General features: G+C 40.6%; 3 protein-coding genes across 3 annotated transcripts; 2 read left to right on the top strand and 1 right to left on the bottom strand.

The window, feature by feature from the left end:
• Positions 1–1,860: 1,860 nt before the first annotated feature.
• On the top strand, positions 1,861–5,552 carry LOC147335724 (uncharacterized). Its single transcript, XM_086281405.1, has 4 exons — positions 1,861–2,219; positions 2,304–2,354; positions 2,497–2,661; positions 4,149–5,552. The coding sequence occupies exons 1-4, from the start codon at positions 2,171–2,173 to the stop codon at positions 4,361–4,363; spliced, it is 480 nt and encodes a 159-aa protein (XP_086137531.1). The 5' UTR covers positions 1,861–2,170; the 3' UTR covers positions 4,364–5,552.
• Positions 5,553–5,693: 141 nt separating this feature from the next.
• On the top strand, positions 5,694–10,915 carry LOC147335723 (uncharacterized). The gene is made up of 5 exons (XM_086281370.1): positions 5,694–6,011; positions 6,220–6,292; positions 6,376–6,426; positions 8,974–9,135; positions 9,835–10,915. The coding sequence occupies exons 1-5, from the start codon at positions 5,856–5,858 to the stop codon at positions 10,041–10,043; spliced, it is 651 nt and encodes a 216-aa protein (XP_086137496.1). The 5' UTR covers positions 5,694–5,855; the 3' UTR covers positions 10,044–10,915.
• Positions 10,313–20,851, bottom strand: LOC147335722 (uncharacterized). The gene is made up of 5 exons (XM_086281453.1): positions 17,398–20,851; positions 17,164–17,277; positions 15,281–15,426; positions 14,902–15,040; positions 10,313–11,959 (listed from the first exon to the last, which is right to left on the bottom strand). The coding sequence occupies exons 1-5, from the start codon at positions 17,450–17,452 to the stop codon at positions 11,694–11,696; spliced, it is 720 nt and encodes a 239-aa protein (XP_086137579.1). The 5' UTR covers positions 17,453–20,851; the 3' UTR covers positions 10,313–11,693.
• Between the last annotated feature and the right edge of the window lie 1,449 nt (positions 20,852–22,300).

The following is a 22,300-nucleotide window of genomic DNA, read 5'->3' as shown; positions in this document are numbered from 1 at the left end:
GCTCACTCTCTTCATCTGTTGGATTCTGTCTATCATGGAGCATTAAGATTTACAACAGGCTGTAAACCTTTAACACACCACTGTACTCTATATTTTCTGGTTGACTTGTCCTCAATGGCCTTACACAGGATGGTTCATTGGTATCACTTTATCTATAAATCTATTACTGGTTTACTGCCTTGTTATTTAACAGAGTACATGTTACACAAACTACACAGTTTAGTCACTGACTGTGTCAGGACATCATTACATTCACCCCTCCATCAGTTCGTGCAGATCTTGGGAAGAAGGTGTTCTCATTTTCTGCCCTTGTTCACTGAGTAAATTGCAAAAGGATTTGAAACTCTCAGTGGATTTCACTTGCAGACTTCAAAAGATGTACAAAGGTTTTTGTGAAATCATCACTGGGAACATTGAGACACTGAGTCTCAAAGGGACAACCTGCATAAACAAAGGTTAAATTATAAAATTTTTTTTACTGAAAGTTATAAAAAGATAAAAATATCGACCAAATCCATCAACACAAAGACAGTGGTGATTTATTGCTTTACAGGAATGCTGTAGCACTGCATTGCTGTAGATCTAAACAAGAATTCAATGTACAAGATGTGGCAAATGGAAACAGCACACACGCACACTAGTTGCTAAATCAGCTGGGGAATGTTTTTTTCAATATGTAACTGACAGTTTGATGACAGGATGTCCTAACATGCTGCTACAAGTCCTGGCACCAAATTGCAAAAAATCCTGCACTTGATGGTGATGTATGCTATTGGCTTGAAGCCAGGTCCGAACCAGCTCCAATCAGCCAGAACTCTGTTATCATGGTTCCAAATTGGTAGATGTCGTTCAATGTCCTCCATTGAGAGTGTCACCAAACATACGCCACAGCCGACCATCGAGTATCCGATAGCAAATGTCTCCTCAGAACAATCGGGCTCTCCCAAGCCCAGGCTTCTCATCGAGAAGAGGTTGTCAATTTCATTAAAGGACCAGTTGTGGATTAAAATCTATAACACAATATAGATTCATTAAAATCCTGGATCGATTTTAAAATATTTTCCCCGAAATGTCAGAATCTCAGGTTAAATCTCACAAAAACCACCAAACAGCTAAAACAGTAAATGAGATCAGGTACACGGATTCTGCAAAAAGATGTCAGCTTTCAGCCTCGCTGGCACGGACATGTCGTCGAGGCTGAAAGCCGATTTAAAAGTTTTATCTTTGAAAAATTAAGCTAATTTGATCAGACTGACCTACGATTTGTCCACAAAGAGGATTTCAATGCAAAAAACAAATCTGATTAATCTGCACACAATTTTGTGTGTTTTATTCAACATTTCTACACTCTTGGCTTTGCTGGACAAAAATATCCAATCATTCGAAACTAATAGGAGAGACAACAATTAGTGTAAATAACTGAGTTTGTCACATGTACATTTGCAAGAAAGCAAGCATACATGTGAATACACACACACACACACACACACACACACACACACACACACACACACACACACACCTTGGGTTACTTGGGAACCACTATGGGAACCTTGGTGCCCAGTAGAACCTCTCTTCTACAGGATAGCTCAACATTTCTATCATTCAGTGATGAAGAGGAGCTGAGGCTGCCATCAGAGTGAAGTCAAAGAATGGGAACTTTTTAAAAAAGTTCTTTGTAGTTTTTATTTGTGGTAATATCACTGTTATACAAACGATTGTCTGAGTAAATGGCTTGTGAATCCTCAAGTCCTTTCAGCGCAATGAGACTCTGTAACAGGAAGTTCAGACAACAACAACACATTCATGTGTGAACACATTGCCAAGTTCTCGTGCAAACATTCTCTTCTTGCCCTTCAAACAAGACACACAGGCAGGTAGGGCTGCAACAAACTATTTAAACTAACACGCTTTTTATTGCTGTCATATAATACATCTGTTTTATTTGTAAAGTATGAAACAAACAAAGTTTAAATCTTTCTTCTTCTTTTTTTTGATATTACATGCTGGGTTTGGCACATATTATTTCTCTTTCACAGACTTGTGAACACTGTTTGTGATCTGCCTTGTTTCTCTGTTCATTTGTCATTTGCCTGACAGTTAAAGACAACCTGAGCTCGTCTCACAGCTTCCTTTGTGTCTCTGTAGGTTTCATTTCTAACTAGTCACGATGCCAGAGAGCGATAGACCTCAACACACTTGGATACCTCGAGTAATAAGTAAGAAAGTGATTTTGAACAGTTTTGCACACATCTGCAGCTGCTGTGTCATTTGTAACTGAAGCCATGTCTGCCTTCCTTCAGGGTGTATCTATGGGATTTTTCTCATCATGTTTATTGTTGAGGGGATAGTTGGTAAGTGTGAGTGGCTCTATATACAGACTGAATTTATCTACATTCATTTATGTGTTGGAAGGAAAATTTGAAAAATCAAATAACAAGAACTATGCAACAATGACTTGACAGTTGTCTTCATTTTCATGCTTGTGCTCTGTAGGATCTGTGTACTTTAATGACTGTCCAAGGGCGCCCTCCATTCCCATCTTTATGGTTTTTTGTGGATTCATACCTGTCTCCTGGGGATTGAGCCGGTTTTTGAACATGTGCAATATTTTCTTCGACTGTCTGCTCTTTATCCTCGATTTTGCCATATTCATCATCAGTAAGTATCCTGGTTCTGGATCACTTGACCCAGCATTTTGAGGAACTTTGTTTTGAGCAGCCTTATTAAACAGCTCACTTTCTGTTAAAATCAAGTTTTGTTCCACGCTTCTACATTTGGGTCCACAAGTATAACTCCACAAAGTGTGTATCGTCAGATTGTGGCAGTAAGCTTGAAGTTATATTCAGCTTCTTAACAGTGAAGGTTGCTGTTGTAATACACAGCCAGGCACTGCAGTACATACCTGATGTGATTAGCAACATGGTGGTGACAAATGTTGTATTTCTCAAAGGCCAAGTGCAGCTTCTCATGACTGAAATTAGACCAAAAACAAAACTTAAAGCAAAATTATTTTTGAAAAATGATACAATTATTGCCCCGTGCTTGCTGAAAATGTAAGCCTGTCACTTGTTGGGATTAAAGAATTTGCAATAATGCTATGCTTTTTATTAATAAGTGTTATGAAGTCATATAGTGTAGTATTAAGTGGACACAGCCCTGAAAAATAAAGGCATTAGACTATGCAGACTCTCGCTCACGCTTGCCTGGGAAAAAGTAGATAACAGGGGACCATCTCTACTGGAAAGTTACTGAGACACTGTTGTTTAGACTAAAGTGAGAGAGCTGGTAATAAAACTGTTAGGGGCACACCACCAATTTGAGATCCGCGGCAACGTGTCATGCAGGAAGCTTGTCTCTTCTAGAAGTATTGTGAAAGAGAATTAAAGTGTTAAATGGTCTGCTGAGCAGTGTTTTGTCTTCCATCAGCTGCCTCTGAGGAATCAAAAGAACTCGGTGAAGTGTTGATATTTAACACACTTCATCCTCCAAACTGCTCTAAATGCTCACTTTATGATTTTTTCTACTGTTGGCTCTGTACAGCAAAAACACGCCACCTACAGTTCAAACTGTCAGTTTATGAGAGGTAGCCAATCAGAGGAAATTGTCTTAGAACAAGAGGAGCCAAAGACATGCATGTGACCCTGTTATTCTAATTATTTATTTTTAATATTTGATTTCCCCCTGAACCTCATTGTCTGTTATCTGATATCGGTAACAGTGCTTGTGTTGGGTCTTTAAAGAGTATAGGTTGTGTGAGTTTGACCATGTGAGTAGGTAGTGTTTGTAAGCTGTGAACAAATTGCCGTTTTGGGATCAATACAGTTATTTGAATTTGAATCAAAACCTCTAGTTGCAGACAAAAGATGAACTGAGAGGCTGCAAGAAGCAGAATATAAAACGAATCAGCATTATTTAAAAGTGTTAATGATGTATATCAACTTCAGTGGAATAAAAATCTAAAGCTGGAAGTTGGTATTAAAGAAAGACACAAGAATGAGCAGGATTTTTTTTTTTTTGTGAAAAATGAAATGTATTTCTTAAAAAATTAAACTAGAACTAACAAGAATAAATGCATTACAGCAATATTTGTTGTTGCCAAGCATGATCAGACCTTATTTTCTGAGATCTTATTTACATTTTTCCAGGTAGCATAATCGTCTACTCCATCTATGAACCCGACTACAACAAGAACACTACAGAAACCGATCACTACTGCAACAAGACGCTCTACCTGTCTGCATTTTGTTGCATCACCCTGACCTACGTCCTGACAGGTGTTTATGCTTTCACTTATTTTTTTGCTCGCTGCACCAACCAGATGGTTTACGATGATGAGGATCGGCCACTGCTGTGGAGCTAATCATATGAAAGTGTGTACGTTTGTGTGTTCCCCACCTCCTCTTAGACCAGTGGACCAATACTGATGAAACAGATTAAAATGGTTTCACAATAATATATATCATATCAAATATATCAAACTATAATGGACATATACTAATAATAATAATGATGCTGGCTGTAATAAAATCACAAGCAAACAACAGACCAAATATTATACAAATATTTTCATGTGTGCTTATATACAGAACATAATACATTTAATGTTGGTTAATACAGCAACATGCAGCTTTTGATCTTTTGTTAGAGAAATCTTACTATTAACAAGTCATACAGATGACTCATCATAGCAGAATAAATGATCATGATCTTCCCTGTTTAACAAACGAATATATTTTGTTTTATTAAATGTGTGATTTTATTTATTTTCCAATATCCATGCTGTTTCTTTCTTCTTCTTCTTTTTAATTGTAAGTAAATAAATAAATAAAATGGGTTAGGACAACAGGACAACCTGTTGTTGATTGGTTCTTGTTGTTTTGAGACAGCAGCTTTGATCATTGATGTGTGGTGTAGATTTAAGCTGCTTCAAACTTCTCTTGTACCTCCGCTAGTTTGTAAGTTAACACCAGAGCACTATTACATTTCCTAATTGTTTATTATGCTAAACACCCCTTTTTTATTTTATTTTATTTTATTTTATTTTATTTTATTTTATTTTATTTTATTTTATTTTATTTTATTTTATTTTATTTTATTTTATTTTTGCTTTGCTCTATGCTCTATGCTCTATGAGAAAACACACTTCTACCCTGTGGGGCAAGGAATCGCCTGCAGTAATATTTGAGGCCACTAGATGTCCCCCTAATGCCTCTACATCATGCAGTAAATAATTGTTATGACTGAATCTCGAATAACAAATTTTCTCAACATTATTCATTTTCTTTGCATTATTAATATATATCCTATTTTGCCTTTTGACATGATTTTTTTTCTACACTCAACCATCAGTGAAATTAAATTATTAAAAATAAAAGAGAGTGGTGTTGGAACTGAGAACAGGGCGTGTATTTCACAAGAAGCAGAAAGACCTCGTCCGGCACAGGAAGTGCACTTATACTCTGTCTACAACAATGTTTATGCGAATACGAGGGGAGGCTGATGGAAACTTCTTCTGGGAGTAAAACTGTCAGTTAGAAAAGAAGAACCATGGCCTACCTAAGAGTCTGGGGTTTTCTTCAACAGAGGTGTTTACGTTTGTGCTCTGATCTGTGAACACAAAAGAGACCTTTGGAAAACTGAAAACTAACACTGGAAAAAGGATACAGTGAATTTTCTGCAAACCCTGAGCTTTACCCCACATTTCCTTAAATATACAAAAACAAACAAGAAAATAAACGAAAACAGAAAACAGATATTTTTTCATTGTTAATTTGCTTTATGTAAAAGTGATTCACATGTTTAATTACCATGGAAATGGCTGTACTTACTTATGATTACATGATATAACTGTAATGGGATGGGCAGGCAAAAAGAGAACAGGCGTTAAAGTGAGACAGTGTAAGAGGAAGTTGAAACAATATCATGTGCACATTGCTGTTTATGTGGCCACGTACTTGCAACAGTCCTTTTCTGTATCTTCAAATGTGTCCGGTCAGACACACAAACAGGTCGGTCTGTAACAATCTATTTAATGCTTTAACATAATACACTTTAATTTGCTAATTATTTTAACACAGGAAAGGAAGTTCATGGGCATTTCCTTAAATTGTAAACGATAAAATTCAGTGCCTGGTTTAAAAAGATGGAAAAACATTGACAGACAGACAAATATTAACAGCTGGAGGTTATCTCGTGGCTATCTTTGTGTCTTTGTAGGTTCGACTAATAGTTATCATGCCAGGGAGTCAGAGACCACAATCCGTGTGTGGACTTCGAAACATAGTAATAGGTGAGAGAGTTGAAAATCTTTGCACATGTGTAGATGGTGCACACTGCGATTTGTGACTGACAAAGCGCTGTATCTGCCTCCAGGATGTACCTTGATCATTTTCTCCTTCACATTTGTTGCTCAAGGAATACTTGGTAAGTAAGAGATATTGTTATTGCAATGTTCAGATCAGATTCATGCGAATGTATTTTTATGTGTCACAAAAATCCCAAAAGGTTGATTCTGTTCATCTGGACGTAGCGTTTTCAGTTGGAGAAACGTTTTGTGACTCATCCAAGTGACTTCTTCAGTCTCAGCTGACTGCAGGTTTCCCCAATCTTATAAACAGTACATTTGCATAATGACTGAAACCAGCCCACTGAAGGAACACTGGGCTGGGAGGTCAGTTCCTTGATCATTAACATCATGATCATTGACCAAAGCCCACTGATCAATGGCCATGAGTACCATTCACAGAGAGTTGGGGGATGGCTGCAATCATAGCATTGTAAGATGGCGAAAGATGTACCCTTAAGCCCCCTCCTCAATTCAGAGATGGTCTTTCCCTTTTCACGTAAATGGCCTCCTTCACTCTGCGCTCAAACCAGCGTTCCTCCCTGTCCAGGATGTGTACATCCTCATCATTGAAAGAGTGTCCACTGGCCTGTAGGTGTAAATAGACTGCAGAGTCCTGGCCTGACAAGGTAGCTCTTCTGTGTTGTGCCATCCGCATCACCAGAGGTTGTTCCCAATGGAGCAAGGAACTGAGCTCCCAGCCCATTGTTTATTCAGTGGTGCTAGTTTCAGTCATTATGCAAATGTACAGGGTGGGCCATTTATATGGATACACCGTAATAACATGGGAATGGTTGGTGATATTAAAGTCCTGTTTGTGGCACATTAGTATATGTGAGGGGGCAAACTCCTCAAGATGGGTGGTGACCATGGTGGCCATTTAGAAGTCGGCCATCTTGGATACAACTTTGTTTTTTCAATAGGAAGAGGGTCATGTGACACATCAAACTTATTGGTAATGTCACAAGAAAAACAATGGTGTGCTTGGTTTCAACGTAACTTTATTCTGTCATGAGTTATTTACAAGTTTCTGACCACTTATAAAATGTGTTCAATGTGCTGCCCATTGTGTTGGATTGTCAATGCAACCCTCTTCTCCCACTCTTCACACACTGATAGCAACACCGCAGGAGAAATGCCAGCACAGGCATCCAGTATCCGTAGTTTCAGGTGCTGCACATCTCGTATCTTCACACCATAGACAATTGCCTTCAGATGACCCCAAAGATAAAAGTCTAAGGGGGTCAGATTGGGAGACCTTGGGGGCCATTCAACTGGCCCACGACGACCAATCCACTTTCCAGGAAACTGTTCAGCTAGGAATGCTCAGACCTGCACCCATAATGTGGTGGTGCACCATCTTGCTGGAAAAACTCAGGGAACGTGCCAGCTTCAGTGCATAAAGAGGGAAACACATCATCATGTAGCAATTTCAAATATCCAGTGGCCTTGAGGTTTCCATTGATGACGAATGGACCCACTATGGTTGTACCCCATATACCACACCAAACCATCACTTTTGTTGTTCCAACAGTCTTGGAGGGACCCATCCAATGTGGGTTAGTGTCAGACCAATAGCGGTGGTTGTGTTAGTTAACTTCACATAAAAGTTTGCCTCATCACTGAACAAAATCTTCTGTGTGAACTGAGGGTCCTGTTCCAGTTTTTGTTTTGCCCGTTCTGCAAATTCTGTGCGCCGATCTGGGTCATCCTCGTTGAGATGCTGCAGTAGCTGGAGTTTGTAAGGGTGCCATTTGTGAGTAGCTAATATCCGCCGAAGGGATGTTCAACTAATGCCACTCTCCAGTGACATGCGGCGAGTGCTACGCTGTGGGCTCTTGCTGAATGAAGCTAGGACAGCCGCTGATGTTTCTTCATTAGTGACAGTTTTCTTGCGTCCACATTTTGGCAAATCCAACACTGAACCAGTTTCACGAAACTTAGCAAGCAGTTTGCTAACTGTAACATGGGAGATGGGTGGACTCGTAGGGTGTCTTGCATTGAAATCTGCTGCAATGACCCGGTTACTGCGTTCACCAGATATCAACACAATTTTGATCCGCTCCTCATGTGTTAACCTCTTCGACATGTCAATGGCTGTGAACAAAGAGAAACTTGTAAATAAGTCATGAAAGAATAAAGTTACGTTGAAACCAAGCACACCATTGTTTTTCTTGTGACATTACCAATAAGTTTGATGTGTCACATGGCCCTCTTCCTATTGGAAAAACAAAAGTTGTATCCAAGATGGCCGACTTCTAAATGGTCACCATGGTCACCACCCATCTTGAGGAGTTTGCCCCCTCACATATACTAATGTGCCACAAACAGGACTTTAATATCACCAACCATTCCCATGTTATTACGGTGCATCCATATAAATGGCCCACCCTGTACTATAAGGTTGGGGAAACCTGCAGTCAGCTGAGAATGAAGAAGTCACCTGGATGAGTGAGGAAACGTTTCTCCTACTGAAAACACTACGTCCAGATAAACAGAATCAACCTTCTGGGATTTCTTTACCTGGATGACTGAGCATGCATCAAGACGTGTCACAAAAATAATTGAAAAATTAAATAATATTTCAGATGCTGTGTTTTAGTTTTATTTATTTTTGTGCCCCATAGGTTCAGGACTCTATAACTGTCCCAGACAGACTTTTATCCCATTCTACATGTCCCTGTATGGGATCATACCGGTCTTCCTGGCACTGAGCTTATGGCACAACTGGTGCAACACTTTCTGTTGGTCCATGACCATCATCTTCCTGTGTGGCTGGTTACTTGCGGGTAAACTTCAAATTTTTCTAACACCACAGTAAACAGAGCAGGAAAAGTAAATAATAAGAAGATTAGTTTGAAAAAATTGAGAATTTCACTACAAGGCCTGGACATTTTCCTTGTGAGTACAGGGAGACAAAAACACGAGCAAACCTTTTAAATAATAAGGTCACATATGTAAAATTCCTCGACTTGGTTAGAAGTTTCTGTCATCGTGCACTTTAGTTTTAGGCATTTTGGCATTTTTGATTATTCTACCTAACAATGACCTCCCTCACTTGCACTAAGATTTATCTGCCCTCATATTTAAAATTACAGTGAACAGCTATAACAAAACATAAACAATATAACAATTTTATGTCTGCTTCATTTGTCAGGTCTTATCAGTAAATCAGTCGATTTATTTGTAAATTAAACTGATCATATACGTCACGCAGTACTAGCTGTTTTTGGATATATAAGGAGAATACACAATGTTAAATGACCAAGTGCTGTTGTAATTTTTTGCTAATAAAACTGAATTGAATTTAACAGAAATAAATTTTTCTTGTTGTTCCTTGGATTTTTTTTTTTTTTTTTACATTTTTAAAATAAACTAATCACAGCAGCATTTTGAAAAAATCTTGAAGCCAGTTCTGCATTTATGTAGAGGCCGTGCAGGTCCATCACTCTCATTCTAATTTGAGATCATTTTTTATATTCTTCCAGGTAATATAGTCATCTACTCCATTTATGAACCCAACTACAACAAGAATATGACACAGCCTGATGTCTACTGCAACACGACGCTCTACCTGTTCGCGTTTTGTTTCACCGTTGTGACCTACATCCTGTTAGCACTGCTCTTTTTAGCTTTCTGCTGTTGTAGACAACGACAGCCCGATGGTGACAATGACACTCAAAGACTTGTGCTGTAATTAAATAGAGATAATTAAAACAAGACAACAATTATGGCAGATGGTGCATTTAAAGACAGTTTTCCTGTGTGTCAGGGTATATACCATGTGCATTCCACAACACTCTCTTAATATGTAAAAATATCCTTGGATAAAGCAAGTTTTAGAGTTGAGCACAACTCTATGAAACGGGAAGATGTGTCTGTGGCTGGACACAAACCACTTACTGTCCTGGTGCAGAAAGAGCAGCATTGTGTTTGCAAATAAGTCATGAAACAGTTTCTCCCCGTGTTCTTTATCATTAACATATCGTGCTGTGCAGGAGTCTTGAGCCACCCCTTTTTGTTTGCATTAATATGTTTATTAAGACATGCAAACATACATAGAAATACAGCATATAAGGTAAAAACAGAATCTGTATAAAGTCAATATTTGGTGTGATCATCTTTATTCGTCAGCATTCGTCAGTCTGCAATCTCTCAGTCAAACTTTCTTAGTATTTCTTCAAGTAGTCTTCAGGAATAGTTCTCCAGGCTTCTTGGATTCCAAGCTCTTCTTTGGATGTTGGTTGGATGATTTATAGGTCACTGTTGTTGTCATATTATCATGATCACCATCGTCAAGCATGGTTTTCTGTCAGATACCCTATCTGACAGATACAGGGACTGCACTGAAAATGAGTGAAAAAGCAGCCAATGAAAGACCTTCAGAAAACCTGGAGAACTATTTCTCAAGACCACCTTAAAAATTACAATTAAAAGTCTGGCTCCTTGGGAAAAGTTTTTTAAACATGAGGGGTGGCTCAAGTCTTTTGCACAGACTAAAAATGTATCTATGTTAATTTATTGTCTTTAAATAAAAACGAATGAAACATTATATCAATATTTCCTGTCCTTTTATTGGCTGATGCCGTCTTTTCCAGCCTGCTTCCTGAATAATATGAAATGACAATTTTCACAATAAAAGCAGGAGATGCATTTTATAAAAGCAAACTTTGCGCTGCTGAGAAACACGTGGCATTAAATTCTTGAGGTAGAGGTCCGAGTGGGTTAGGGCAATTGAGAGGAAGTGTTGTTATCTTAAAACAAAAGCCTGTCAAAAGTGTGTTTGTATTTACAGAAGCTGTTGTGTCTGCAACGTCTTCTGCTGATAGTAAATTTATGAGAAAAGAAGAACCATGACCTACTGTTTTTCCTTGACAGAGACATTGTTGGTGGTTGGCCACGTTTTTGCACTGATCTGTGACGCAAACAGTTCTTTAGGAACCTGAAACCTAAACTACGTTTAAAACCTTAAACTAATACTAGAAGAAAACAGCTTACAGTTTCTTAAAAAACTGAAGCAAGGAAAATATATTTGCAATTTTTCAAATAAAGAATTATTTAAAAGAGTAAGTGGCTGTACTTACTAATGATCAAATGATATAACTGTAATGGGAAGGTAAGGCAAAAAGAGAACAAGTAGTAACGTGAAACACTGTAACAGGAAGTTGAAACAATATCATGACCACACGGCCACAATCTCTGTGCTCATGTTCTTGCGACAGTCCTTTTCTGTATCTTCAAATGTGTCCGGTCAGACACACAAACAGGTCAGTCTGTTACAATCTATTTAAAACTTTCACATAATACACTTTCATTTGCTTACTATTTTGACACATGCATAAAGTCTTCAGGGTTTTTTAAATTGAATTTTTAGCATGCTTGTTTCTTTAAGCCGATTCAGTGACACTATTTTCTTTTGTTCTTGTTCCTGATAGCTTCCAAAACTGATGTATGTCAAGAAGAGTCCTTTACTCCCATGTGCATCCTCAGTTACTGAATCATGTCTGCATTCATGGCACTGAGCGTGTGCACAGCTCCAAGACTGCAGCGCCAAATGGTGCAACATTGTCTTTTGCTCAATCCCGATTGTGTTCTGCTGTTGCTGGTTCCTTGCTAAAAAAAAAAAAAGAAGAAGAAGAAGAAAGAAAAACATATCAACAGCAGTAGATACCTGCTTTAAAAATATTATTTACAGACTGCACTGCCAGAATAACCAACAACATATAGACTGTGTATATATACATTTATTTATTACATTTGGAAAATGAATGCCTTAAAGTAGCATCTTAAATTTTTTTTACAGGTAATCTGTGGCTCTACTACAATTTTAAACCCAAATGCAACAAGAGCACAACCAAAGCCACTGTCTACTGCAGCGAGACGCTCTGTCTGTTTGCATTTTGAAACACCAACTAGACCTGCATCCTGGTCACAGACCTGCATCTCTTTTTTTGTTCTGATGACGATAATGAGACTCAAACACTTGAGTTTTGCTATTAACATATCAGGTACCTATAAATCACTGTGGAATAGACTATGTGAATTCTAATGCACGCATTTATTTTATTAAGGTCTTGGCTTGAAGGAGATTACTAGTTGGCGTCACACATTTAAAAGTACTCATAAGGGTGACAAAGTGATGTTTCTTCACTAAGAACTTTGAGTGAAATGACCTCATTGAAGCATACATAGTTTACAGTACAGACCTTATTAAATACAATTACATGTGCATTTTGGTGAGAAGCTTATATGCATTTTAATGGTTTCTTATAGTAGGCAAAGTTCCTTTAAAGACCGCACTGTCATGAGGCTCCTCACCTGTTTGCGTTCATGCTGTACAATACTGCCACCTTGTGTTTAAAGGCGTCTGTGTCCTGTTTACAGCAAGCTGAGTGGCCAGTAACTAGTTTCTGGAGGTTTGCGCATGCACATTTTCGGTAAACCTCTGGTCTTTAATGGTAAACCGAGGGGAGACCAGAGTCAGGCGCATGCTGGTCTGCTTTTACTTCTCTAAGATCGGTCATTAGCCTTCCGTGATTCCGTTTCATAAAAGAGGAATTTCCTCTTGCTAACCAACATGTGTGATGCAGACAGGGGCGGATCTGCACGGATGGCATGGACCACCCTAAAATAATCTCTTACCACCCCTGGTGCCACACTAGTTTTGCATACGACAGTACTAGAGAGAAACGTGGACGGTTCATTCTCTGCCAGATCCTATAGTTTCACATTTCTAAAAGAAGTAAAACATTTCTTATGTTCCACTTTCTCAGTAATTTGACTTTGTACTTTTTATGTGATATAGCTGACAAACAAATGATGTAAAGGTAGATTTGTCATAGAGAAATGATTTAATCACTGAATTGTGACTGATTCACGAAGGCATTTACATGTGACCAAATCTTCTTACCGTTAACAGTTAAAGTCCTGTCAGACACTAAATGATAGCCCTAACAAACTGTTTAATTCTCTCACTTAATACATTTCAATTTTATTTAATAATTATTTTGCCAAATGTAGAAAATATTTAAAGCTTCACGTTCTGTTTGCGATTGACAGCCACTCAGAAAGCTGGTTTAAAGAAACCGGAGGTAAAAGCACTTCAAGCACTTTGAATCATTTAATCAGTTTAATAATTTCAATTTACCGGTCGATCTACGTCCCTACCCTCACCTATGGCCACGAGCTGTGGGTAGTGACCGAAAGAAAGAGATCGCGGATACAAGCAGCAGAAATGAGCTTCCTCCGAAGGGTGGCTGGCCTCTCCCTTAGAGATAGGGTGAGAAGTTCGGCCATCCGGGAGGGGCTCAGAGTAGAGCAGCTGCTGCTCCACATCGAAAGGAGCCAGCTGAGGTGGTTCGGGCATCTGACAAGGATGCCCCCTGGGCGCCTCCTGGGTGAGGTGTTCCAGGCATGTCCCACTGGGAGGAGGCCCCGGGCAGACCCAGGACACGCTGGAGAGATTATATCTCTCGGCTGGCCTGGGAACGCCTTGGTATTCCCCCGGACAAGCTGGAGGAGGTGGCTGGGGAGAGGGAGGTCTGGGCCTCTTTGCTTAGGCTGCTGCCCCTGCGACCCGGCCTCGGATAAAGCGGATGAAGATGGATGGATAATAATTTCAACTTTCAAATAAAACAGATACAGTACTGTGCAGATGTCTTGACCCAGCCCTCATTACTTTATATTCAGGACCAATCATGAGAAAAAGAAAGTAGAAGGAAGCACGTTACAGTGAAGTGCTGAAACTAACTACAATCATGAGTTTGTGGATGGAAGTCACCTTGTTTATACTGATGATGGCAGGAACACAAAGATAGATGTAAAAGCTGTCAAAGAATAAGCACAAAGCAGTTTCATCCAATACTCTAAAACAGCGGTCCCCAACCCCCGGGCCTCGGACCGGTACCGGTCCGTGAATCGTTTGGTACCGGGCCGCGAGAGTTGAGGCTCAGGTGTGAAATGTATAGTTTTCAGGGTTTTTATCGGTTTTCAGCGTTATTTTGTTACCGTTTTTATCGTTAACTCTGTTTCCCTGGGTCTTTTCACGTGTGTTATGAATAAATCTTCTTTTTTCAGTACCGGTACTAGTTTTATTTTGTTGTATTTATCCGCGACACCTTAAAGGCCGGTCCGTGGAAATATTGTCGGGCATAAACCGGTCCGTGGCGCAAAAAAGGTTGGAGACCGCTGCTCTAAAGTGTTGTGTGATTTGGGAAGTGCATCAAAACAAGCAATGGATAATGACCATCACCCACTGTACAGTACATTTACTATGAGTATATAAAGAGAAGTATGGAAGGTCTTACTTACGATGTCCTTATCACTGTCATATCACAATAGTGAATTTGAATAGTTTTTATTTGAACACTGGTTAAACTCAGCTCTGTAGAAGAAAACTATTACAATAACAGCCACAATATTGTGTAAAAAAGTATTTTTATGGCCAGACACCTTTCCTCATATACCATTCAGCACATTAATAAGTCAGCAAAAGTAAAAAAAATATGGCTTCAGCGGTGACATAAGCCCTTAGCCAACAGCCAAACTGGTTGTACCATATCCACGAATGACCTGTGTGGTGATCACAGTTGCGCTGGCGGGCTGGTTCTCCCTGATCTTCTGCTCACGATGCATCTGGCACCAGGCACAGGGGTAACAGAAAAGTACTGTGCACCAGTCCTCACAGCCAGAACCCTGCAGGGTGGAGAAGAACAAAATAAGCAACAGCGCTGGCATCCAGTCAATTAAGACACACAGATTTTTCATTATTCTGGACCCAAACCAACGTGACTAGAAAGAAAATCAAGCAGCAACCTCCAAGGTTTAAAAGTGAAGCCAATGTGGAAGACTCAAAACTTCACTTCCTCTAGTGGCCACCTCCATCTTTTAAATCTTGTCTGTAACATAGCCCCTCCATCTCTAACCCAGCCTTACTTCGATGTTGTGTTGCTCTCTGATGGACTGGCGGAGTAAGCAGGACACCACGCCGCAAATATCCAGGAGTGGTGCGCAGCAGCACCATCCATGTTTACTAACTGTCATGCACTGCATGCAGGGGAAGCACCAAAAGCCGCAGCAACCTTCAGATAAAAAAATATACAGATTTAAACTGCACAACAAAAAATGTAAGGAGCACTTTTCAGTCAGATTATCACATCCACTCAGTTAAATCGCCTGGATATTGATGTGGTCAGTTAAGCAGCAGAGACGGTTGGTTATCAGTTTCAGGTACTTTGATGTTAACGAAATTAAGAATAGCTGCACAAGAGAAACAACAATGAGACAACCCCCACAGAAGGCCGCTTATCCATCAGAAGGACACGTATCTGTTCCTTTATGCAAGGAGGAACAGGATGAGCATTGCCAAAGCTATAAATGACCACCAGCTAGTGTAAAAGTCTCTGACTGAACAATCAGAAACAGACTTCATGAGGGTGCCCTGAGAGCAAGTTCACTGTGAGCTTATGTGACAGATGTGAAAGGATCTGGTGAAGCCATGGAGAACGTTATGCTGGTGTAACATCTTTCAGCATGAGTGGTTTGCTGGTGGGTCAGTGATGGCCTGGGGAGGGATATCCATGGAGGGACACACAGACCCGACACCCTGACTGTCATTAGGATGAAACCATGGACTCACTGTTAGACCTTACGCTGGTGCATTTGGTCCACGACAATGCTTGGCCTCGTACCGAAAGTATGCAGGATGTTGAAGTTCATACCTGACCTAATCCTGTGAAGTACCTTTGGGACATTATGTTTCGGTCCATCTGACAGTGCCAGGTTGCACCTCAGACTATCCAGGAGCTCAGAGATGCCCTGGTCCAGATCTGGGAGCAGGCCAATGATGTCAGGCATACATGCACAACAAAACTACCACTTTCATTACAGGTGAGCTGCTCTAAATAAATTATGAAATTGTATGAAATTATATTTAATGTGTCAAATAGCAGTGTTTACTAAAACACATACTTTTGTCATGGCAATAATGAAGCAAAGACTATAAATAATTCAAAACACAAAACACTGAGTCACCGACCCAGGATCATGACAACTTTGCTGCTTTAGTTCACCCTTGTCATGTTTTTTGGTAGCTTTGGTAGAAACCAAAAGACAGGAAGAAAGAGAAGAAATGCCAAACCCTGAGAATGTTGCCTTCATGTGAGGTTTCAATTAGTTCTCTGGGTATTTAAACACTTCTCATTCTTGCTTTCAATTTGTGTGTTCCCTGTGCACGTGCTTCCTCTTCACATCACATGATCTGCATGTGTTCTGTTTGGTCACCTCATTGATTGGTTCATTTGAAGTTTTCAGCTACCATTTTTTTTTAACTTTTTTTGGTGGATGGCATGAGTTTGCTCCAGTTTCCAGTCAGCTAAAATTAAAATAGTCCTTTTAAAAACCTGCCTGTAGGTCCAGTGTTTGGCTCCTCAGCCTCGCAGCCTTTCTTACTCAACCAATGAAAAGATATTTGCTTCTACCTGCAGAAACACCTTCACCACAGCATTTATGCCTCCACACTGTTGATAATGTCATTACATGTTAGGTCAGTCATGTTATGGCGTTCATTAAATTTCAGAAGGTTAAACTAAACATTAAAGTGTTCAGAGACTAGTTTCCCAGTTCGCTTAGAGCACTCTGACTCCATAATGCTACTAAATGGTTATTGTTATGAGACAGTCTCAGATATTTTATCTTCTTGATTTTTTACTGACATCAGACTCTCTGCTACCTTACTGCAAACAAAGTCTGAAACAAAGCTGAGGAAATCGCTCATGTTGAAATCCCTGCTGTTTGTAGAGTTTGCTGGGTTCACTTACAGGTGTCCATATCAGAGCAGCAGTCACAGAGGTCGGTGCTCCATTGGCTAGAGTTTTGAAAAGCCCTGGTGACTGTCACCACCTCGGTGGTCTGCTGGTGGATGGTAGCCATGACTGTAGGAAACAAGACAGAAATGAAGACGCAGACTGAAATGTTTTAGTGGTTATAGCTCTTGTGTATGAAGACATTTAGTGCTAGAATATGAAAATATGACAAAGGAAATCTATAAATACCTTGGACCAGCTGTAACACTGATTTGTGTACAGTACAGAGGAAAGAGTTCACCATGCAAATTACATCATATTTACATTGATGTATTGCAACTATGTCTTCCTGAGAAAAATTACATCAAATATTACATTCATGAGTTCACAATGATTCACTTCATCAGTTTAAGAAAGAATGTCTCACCTTCTTCTTCTTCTCTCTTTCTCTGAGAAAAAACAAAATGAGACGTTTGGGAAACTCAGCATCTTTCCACAAATCAGAAAGAGGAAGTGAAAGTGGAGGTCAAGTCTGTTAAGGGCTCCGTGCACACACATGCTGTTGAGAGTTCGCCTGAATAACTCACTCTCCAGCTCCGGTAACTAACCTTCCCTAATACACACTCAACGTCTTTCATGCAGCACAACCAAAACAGTAACATTGTAACAGAGATCCTGAACACACACACACACACACACACACACACACACACACACACACAGGAGGACCAGGAGAGTCGCAGACATCAAAATGTAAATGTAATAATTAAGTGTGCAATAAAGTGTGCCTTAATAAATTCATTTATAAATTAGTTTTTAATTTCTTTGTTTTATGTAAATATCAATAAAGTTAGTCCTTTTGTTAGACTGGTGGGTGTAGCCTGCCCTGCAGTAGCTGGAATAGGCTCTAGCCCCCCCACAACCAATGAACTATTAATTACCTAAACATAAAATAAGGATTTGAACAATGGAGACAATATGAGGATGAGCCAAAAGCAGGACCCAAAGAGCAGACTCATACAACAGTGAAAGGATTTTATTTACAGTGAAAATAGCAACTTAAATGAGGTGATGAGTGCAGATTTCGTGTGCTCATCTTAAAGAGGGAGATGGGGAAGGTGTGGATGAGCACTACTGAGCAGCAGTCATGTGCTCCTGCCACATCTCAGTGTTAATAGTGCTCTAGTTTTCATACAAACATGGCATGTCAGCAACATTGTGATTCCTTCTGTAGCAAGCTTATCAGAGAATCTTCTCCAAGCACAGCATCCCAGCAAACTTCAAACCCAGAAACACAGACAAAAACTGGTTCATCCCAAGGACAAAACTCCCAAACACCAACTAAACAATGTGGTATTTGCTCTGCAATGCAGCGAGGAGAGCTCAGACTTCTACATTGGAGAAACCAAAGAGCCACTTCGTAAACGCATGGCACAACATGGAAGAGATGAGACTCAGTCAACGCCTTTTGTCACACCTTGGCACATGTGATGAGGCACGTGATCGACCCTCTTAAGGGACACTCCTGCTAGGATTTAAATACCTGGGACTCACCACTATTTGATCATAGAACTGAAGAAGTTTTATGGATAAGATGTTAAATCTTTAAGAAACTTAAAGAAGTCCAGTCGCTTTCATTCCAACCTCGTTAGATTACCATGACCTAGATGACGGTGTCAGGGGTTTGTGTGTGGATGAGAGGAAGAGAGGACAAGGACTCGTGGCTTGATTGAAGATGAGAATGGCGTTTATTATACAAAATAGATCAACAGAACGTGAACGAACGCTGACTGGCTGAACTGAAAGCACACACGGAAACGACAACATCACATCGACAATGACACAACCCAGAACAGAGAGAAACTGAGGGTTTTAATACAGGGACTGATGAGGATGATAATGAGAGACCGGTGAGTACACAGCTGAACATAATGAAACAGGAAATGAAAAATGTGGAAAATAAACAGTGAACATGAACTGAAAATGCTGGGTCAACGACCCAGGAACCCTGACAGGCGGAGAAACTACACAGATGTGTGTGTGTTGTGTGTGTGTGTTGCTATGCCTGGATCTGGGGTTCTCCCTGTGGGACATTGTTATGGAGGGTGAGTTCCCCTCCCTGCTGCTCCCCACTCGTTGTTACAACGACCAATACTGGACGTGTAGCTCCAGAGCACCTGACAAGGTGTTGTGGCATGATTTCTGGCCTGTGCCCTCAGGGGATGCAGTTGGGATGTTTTGTACCTCTTTAGCGCACAGCCACCCCATCTGACTTTTCCTCGGCTCGTGCCATGGCCACTGTCCTCTGCCAGGGTGGACTGCCCATTGCGTCTGGTTGTCTGGGGCTCTTGCCTTTTGACTATGGGCATCCATTCCCTCCCCTCTTTCTCTTTCTCTCTCTCTTTCTGTTTCGTTTCTTTTTCGATCCCTCCTCCTTCTTGTCTTTATTATCATCTCTTCTTCTGTCTTTTGCCAACCTGGCCCTCACCCCCTATCAGCCCTGGCATAATAACCAGTCTGATAATAATGTGAATAATAAAATAAACTGAAATGAGTACCAATAGGAGCCTATACAGAGTCTACAGCGCTCCTCTTGGCAAAGCAAATGTGTTTGGCTCAACAAAGCATTCAGACCATGTTTTTACTAAAAGTGCCTGACACGACAGGTTTAAAAAAAAGAAAGAGGGAGAAAAGAGAAGTTAGAGATAAATAACTCTAAATCTGGCTGTAACTAAATTAATAAATGGGAACAAATGAATACTGCTTACTTGTCACACTGTAGTTTAATCCAGGAAGCTTAATATTTCTCTGAGAATCCAAATATGGTGGCGTGATCCGGCCAGATGAGTGAAAGATCACAGCAAACAAGGTTACAACTTGTTACAGTTGTAACCTTGTTACAGCAGTTACAGCAGCAGGGCCAAACATCAGAGAGCCTTAAATGTTTAAATGTTACCACAAATGCTGCAATAATAACTCCCACTCTGGCTTCTTCTTAATACGCCGCCCCAATGACAGAGCTCAAACACAGCTGAGTGGAACAAACCTCAGCCCCTGCAGCTCCGCCCACAGCATACCAAGCATAAACTAAAAACAGAACCAGCCCCAGCCTGCCCAGACCCTCACAGACAAATGGTCAAGAAGACAAAGTCTATAGAAAATGCTGTTTTTTAATATATTACTATTCTGCCATGATGTAGCTGGGCTACTTTTTTATTTTGCGAACATAGAGGTAGGAGTGAAATCTTAAACCCCCTTGTGCCAGTCTGTTAATACTTCTGCGATCATTCCAAACACACACACTCAAACAAACTAAACTGGTTACATTCATAAACATTTGGCCCCAATATGTCAGTCTTTCACTACATTTACTGACATACAGACAAAAGAATGCTTGGAAGCCATGACTAAATGAGCTGCTAGAGGAGATTAACTGGATAATAATGCACATGTACATAGATAAATATTTACTTATCCATGTGGAAATAGTGTTGTAGGTCACAAAAATGCTGTTACATCCCACATAGCCAAATTGGTATGGCCTGGATCTAGTCCACACAATGTGCTTACACATGGCCCACATGCCGCAAAGAATGACGGCCCTTTGGTGGCCCAGATCTGGTTTGCCAGAGGTGGCCCACACATGGGCCAGCACAAGGCCAGTTGCAGACACACTGCTGGCCCTGTGCTGGCCCAGAACAGTTTCAGCTCTGGCCCAAGATGTCAGCCTAATGTGTACCTTAATCAAGCCATGTAATAACAACATGTGCCAGAATATAATAGTGCAAAAGTACCACGACAAAACTCTGTTCAGAAAATGAATGGACTGATTCTTATATAGTGCTTTTCTACTCTCCCAGATTACTCAAAGTGATCTATACAACAAGCCACATTCAATCAGTCACACACTTTCTCTAAATTGCACACTTCTTAACTACATTGACACTTTTGACATGCAGAGTAGAGAAGCCAGGGATCGAACCACAAATCTTCCAGTCAGGAGGTGACCTGCTCTACCTCCTGAGCTACAGCCAACCAGTGGTACACATGAGTAAGCCCTCACTAGGTTTTGGATAAAGTGTACACTCACAAACCTGCATTTGAAGCATTGGCTACCATAGCAGTATTGGATTGCAACATGGCATTTGGGTCTTCAAACTAAAGTAGCAAAATAGGAACATAAATAGGGGCATCATTGCCAGAACTGGCCCACATCTGGTTGACATACACCCTGCCATGACACCAGTTACTCAGACCTGTTTTCTATGAGCCTGGGCCACATAAACCAAACCACAATTGGGCCAGATGTGGCATGCCACCGCATAAACAGTGCCATCTACGCCGGGCCTGGCCCGTATCTGGATGACATACCACTTACCATGCCACAAGTCAGCCAGCAGTGCCGGCTTGACACCAGATTCGGGCCAGACCTGTCTGCTACTTACTGGTGTATTCTGTTACTTATAAGTAACATCATGTAACAGCAAAAAGAGCTTCTGTGTTTTCAAAACCACAACATCTGATCAGGTTCACATTAGCTGGCATGTTATGGTTGATGTGTGTGACCCTTAATAAAATTTAAGTTTTGCTTGAATGATGCAAAGACAATCATCAAATGTTTGGTCATGATAAGTTACTCATATAGACCAAAAGCCGATGAAACCCAACTTTATATATCCTTAATAGACCTCTATGAATTGAATCATTACTTATTTTTAATCTCTGGCTCTCTTCCACAGCATGTCTTTTTTCCTGTGTTCCTCCCCTCACCCCAACCAGTGCAGCAGATGGCCCCGGGTTCTCCAGAACCCCCAGCTGACGTGGCTTGATGCTGGCCGGGTTCTCCTGAACCCCCAACTAAAACACAAGACGACTGGACGCAGAGGCAGACTGCTGAATCAGTTCTCCTGAACTGCCAGCTGAGACAGACAGCGGCGTGGGAGCCACGAAATGCTGGATTGGCTCACTCGAGCTTCCAGCAGGAGCTGATGCATGGCCAGAAGGCGTTGAGGTCCCTGGCTAAAGGTGTAGATGAGTGACTGACTGGATGGGTGACAACACTGGAGTCTGAACTGGTGACAAAGCTAATGACTGCGCTACTAACTCAGGTACTGACTGAGTTATGGACTGTAACAAAGGTTGTAGTGATTCT

The sequence above is a fragment of the Aulonocara sp. 'chitande type north' Nkhata Bay genome, linkage group LG3 (genome assembly GCF_057382095.1).
Source record: "Aulonocara sp. 'chitande type north' Nkhata Bay isolate Kocher_YH1m ecotype deep benthic linkage group LG3, A_spYH_male_GT1.1, whole genome shotgun sequence".
NCBI classification, from domain to species: domain Eukaryota; kingdom Metazoa; phylum Chordata; class Actinopteri; order Cichliformes; family Cichlidae; genus Aulonocara; species Aulonocara sp. 'chitande type north' Nkhata Bay.
Note: the sequence above shows the minus strand (reverse complement) of the source record. Positions and strands in the feature narration are given on the sequence as shown.

Bases quoted from the DNA above. Each gene is read 5' to 3' on its own strand.
- LOC147335723 (XM_086281370.1), top strand. From the start codon at position 5,856: ATGGGATGGGCAGGCAAAAAGAGAACAGGCGTTAAAGTGAGACAGTGT. The intron at 6,427-8,973 runs GTAAGTAAGAGA...TGTGCCCCATAG, and splicing joins TGTTGCTCAAGGAATACTTG to GTTCAGGACTCTATAACTGT. The intron at 9,136-9,834 runs GTAAACTTCAAA...ATATTCTTCCAG, and splicing joins GTGTGGCTGGTTACTTGCGG to GTAATATAGTCATCTACTCC.
- LOC147335722 (XM_086281453.1), bottom strand. From the start codon at position 17,452: ATGGTGAACTCTTTCCTCTGTACTGTACACAAATCAGTGTTACAGCTG. The intron at 17,278-17,397 runs GTATTTATAGAT...TGTTTCCTACAG, and splicing joins AGTGTTACAGCTGGTCCAAG to TCATGGCTACCATCCACCAG. The intron at 11,960-14,901 runs GTACAACCAGTT...TTTTTTTTTTAG, and splicing joins ACAGGTCATTCGTGGATATG to CAAGGAACCAGCAACAGCAG.
- LOC147335724 (XM_086281405.1), top strand. From the start codon at position 2,171: ATGCCAGAGAGCGATAGACCTCAACACACTTGGATACCTCGAGTAATA. The intron at 2,355-2,496 runs GTAAGTGTGAGT...TGTGCTCTGTAG, and splicing joins TATTGTTGAGGGGATAGTTG to GATCTGTGTACTTTAATGAC. The intron at 2,662-4,148 runs GTAAGTATCCTG...ACATTTTTCCAG, and splicing joins TTTTGCCATATTCATCATCA to GTAGCATAATCGTCTACTCC.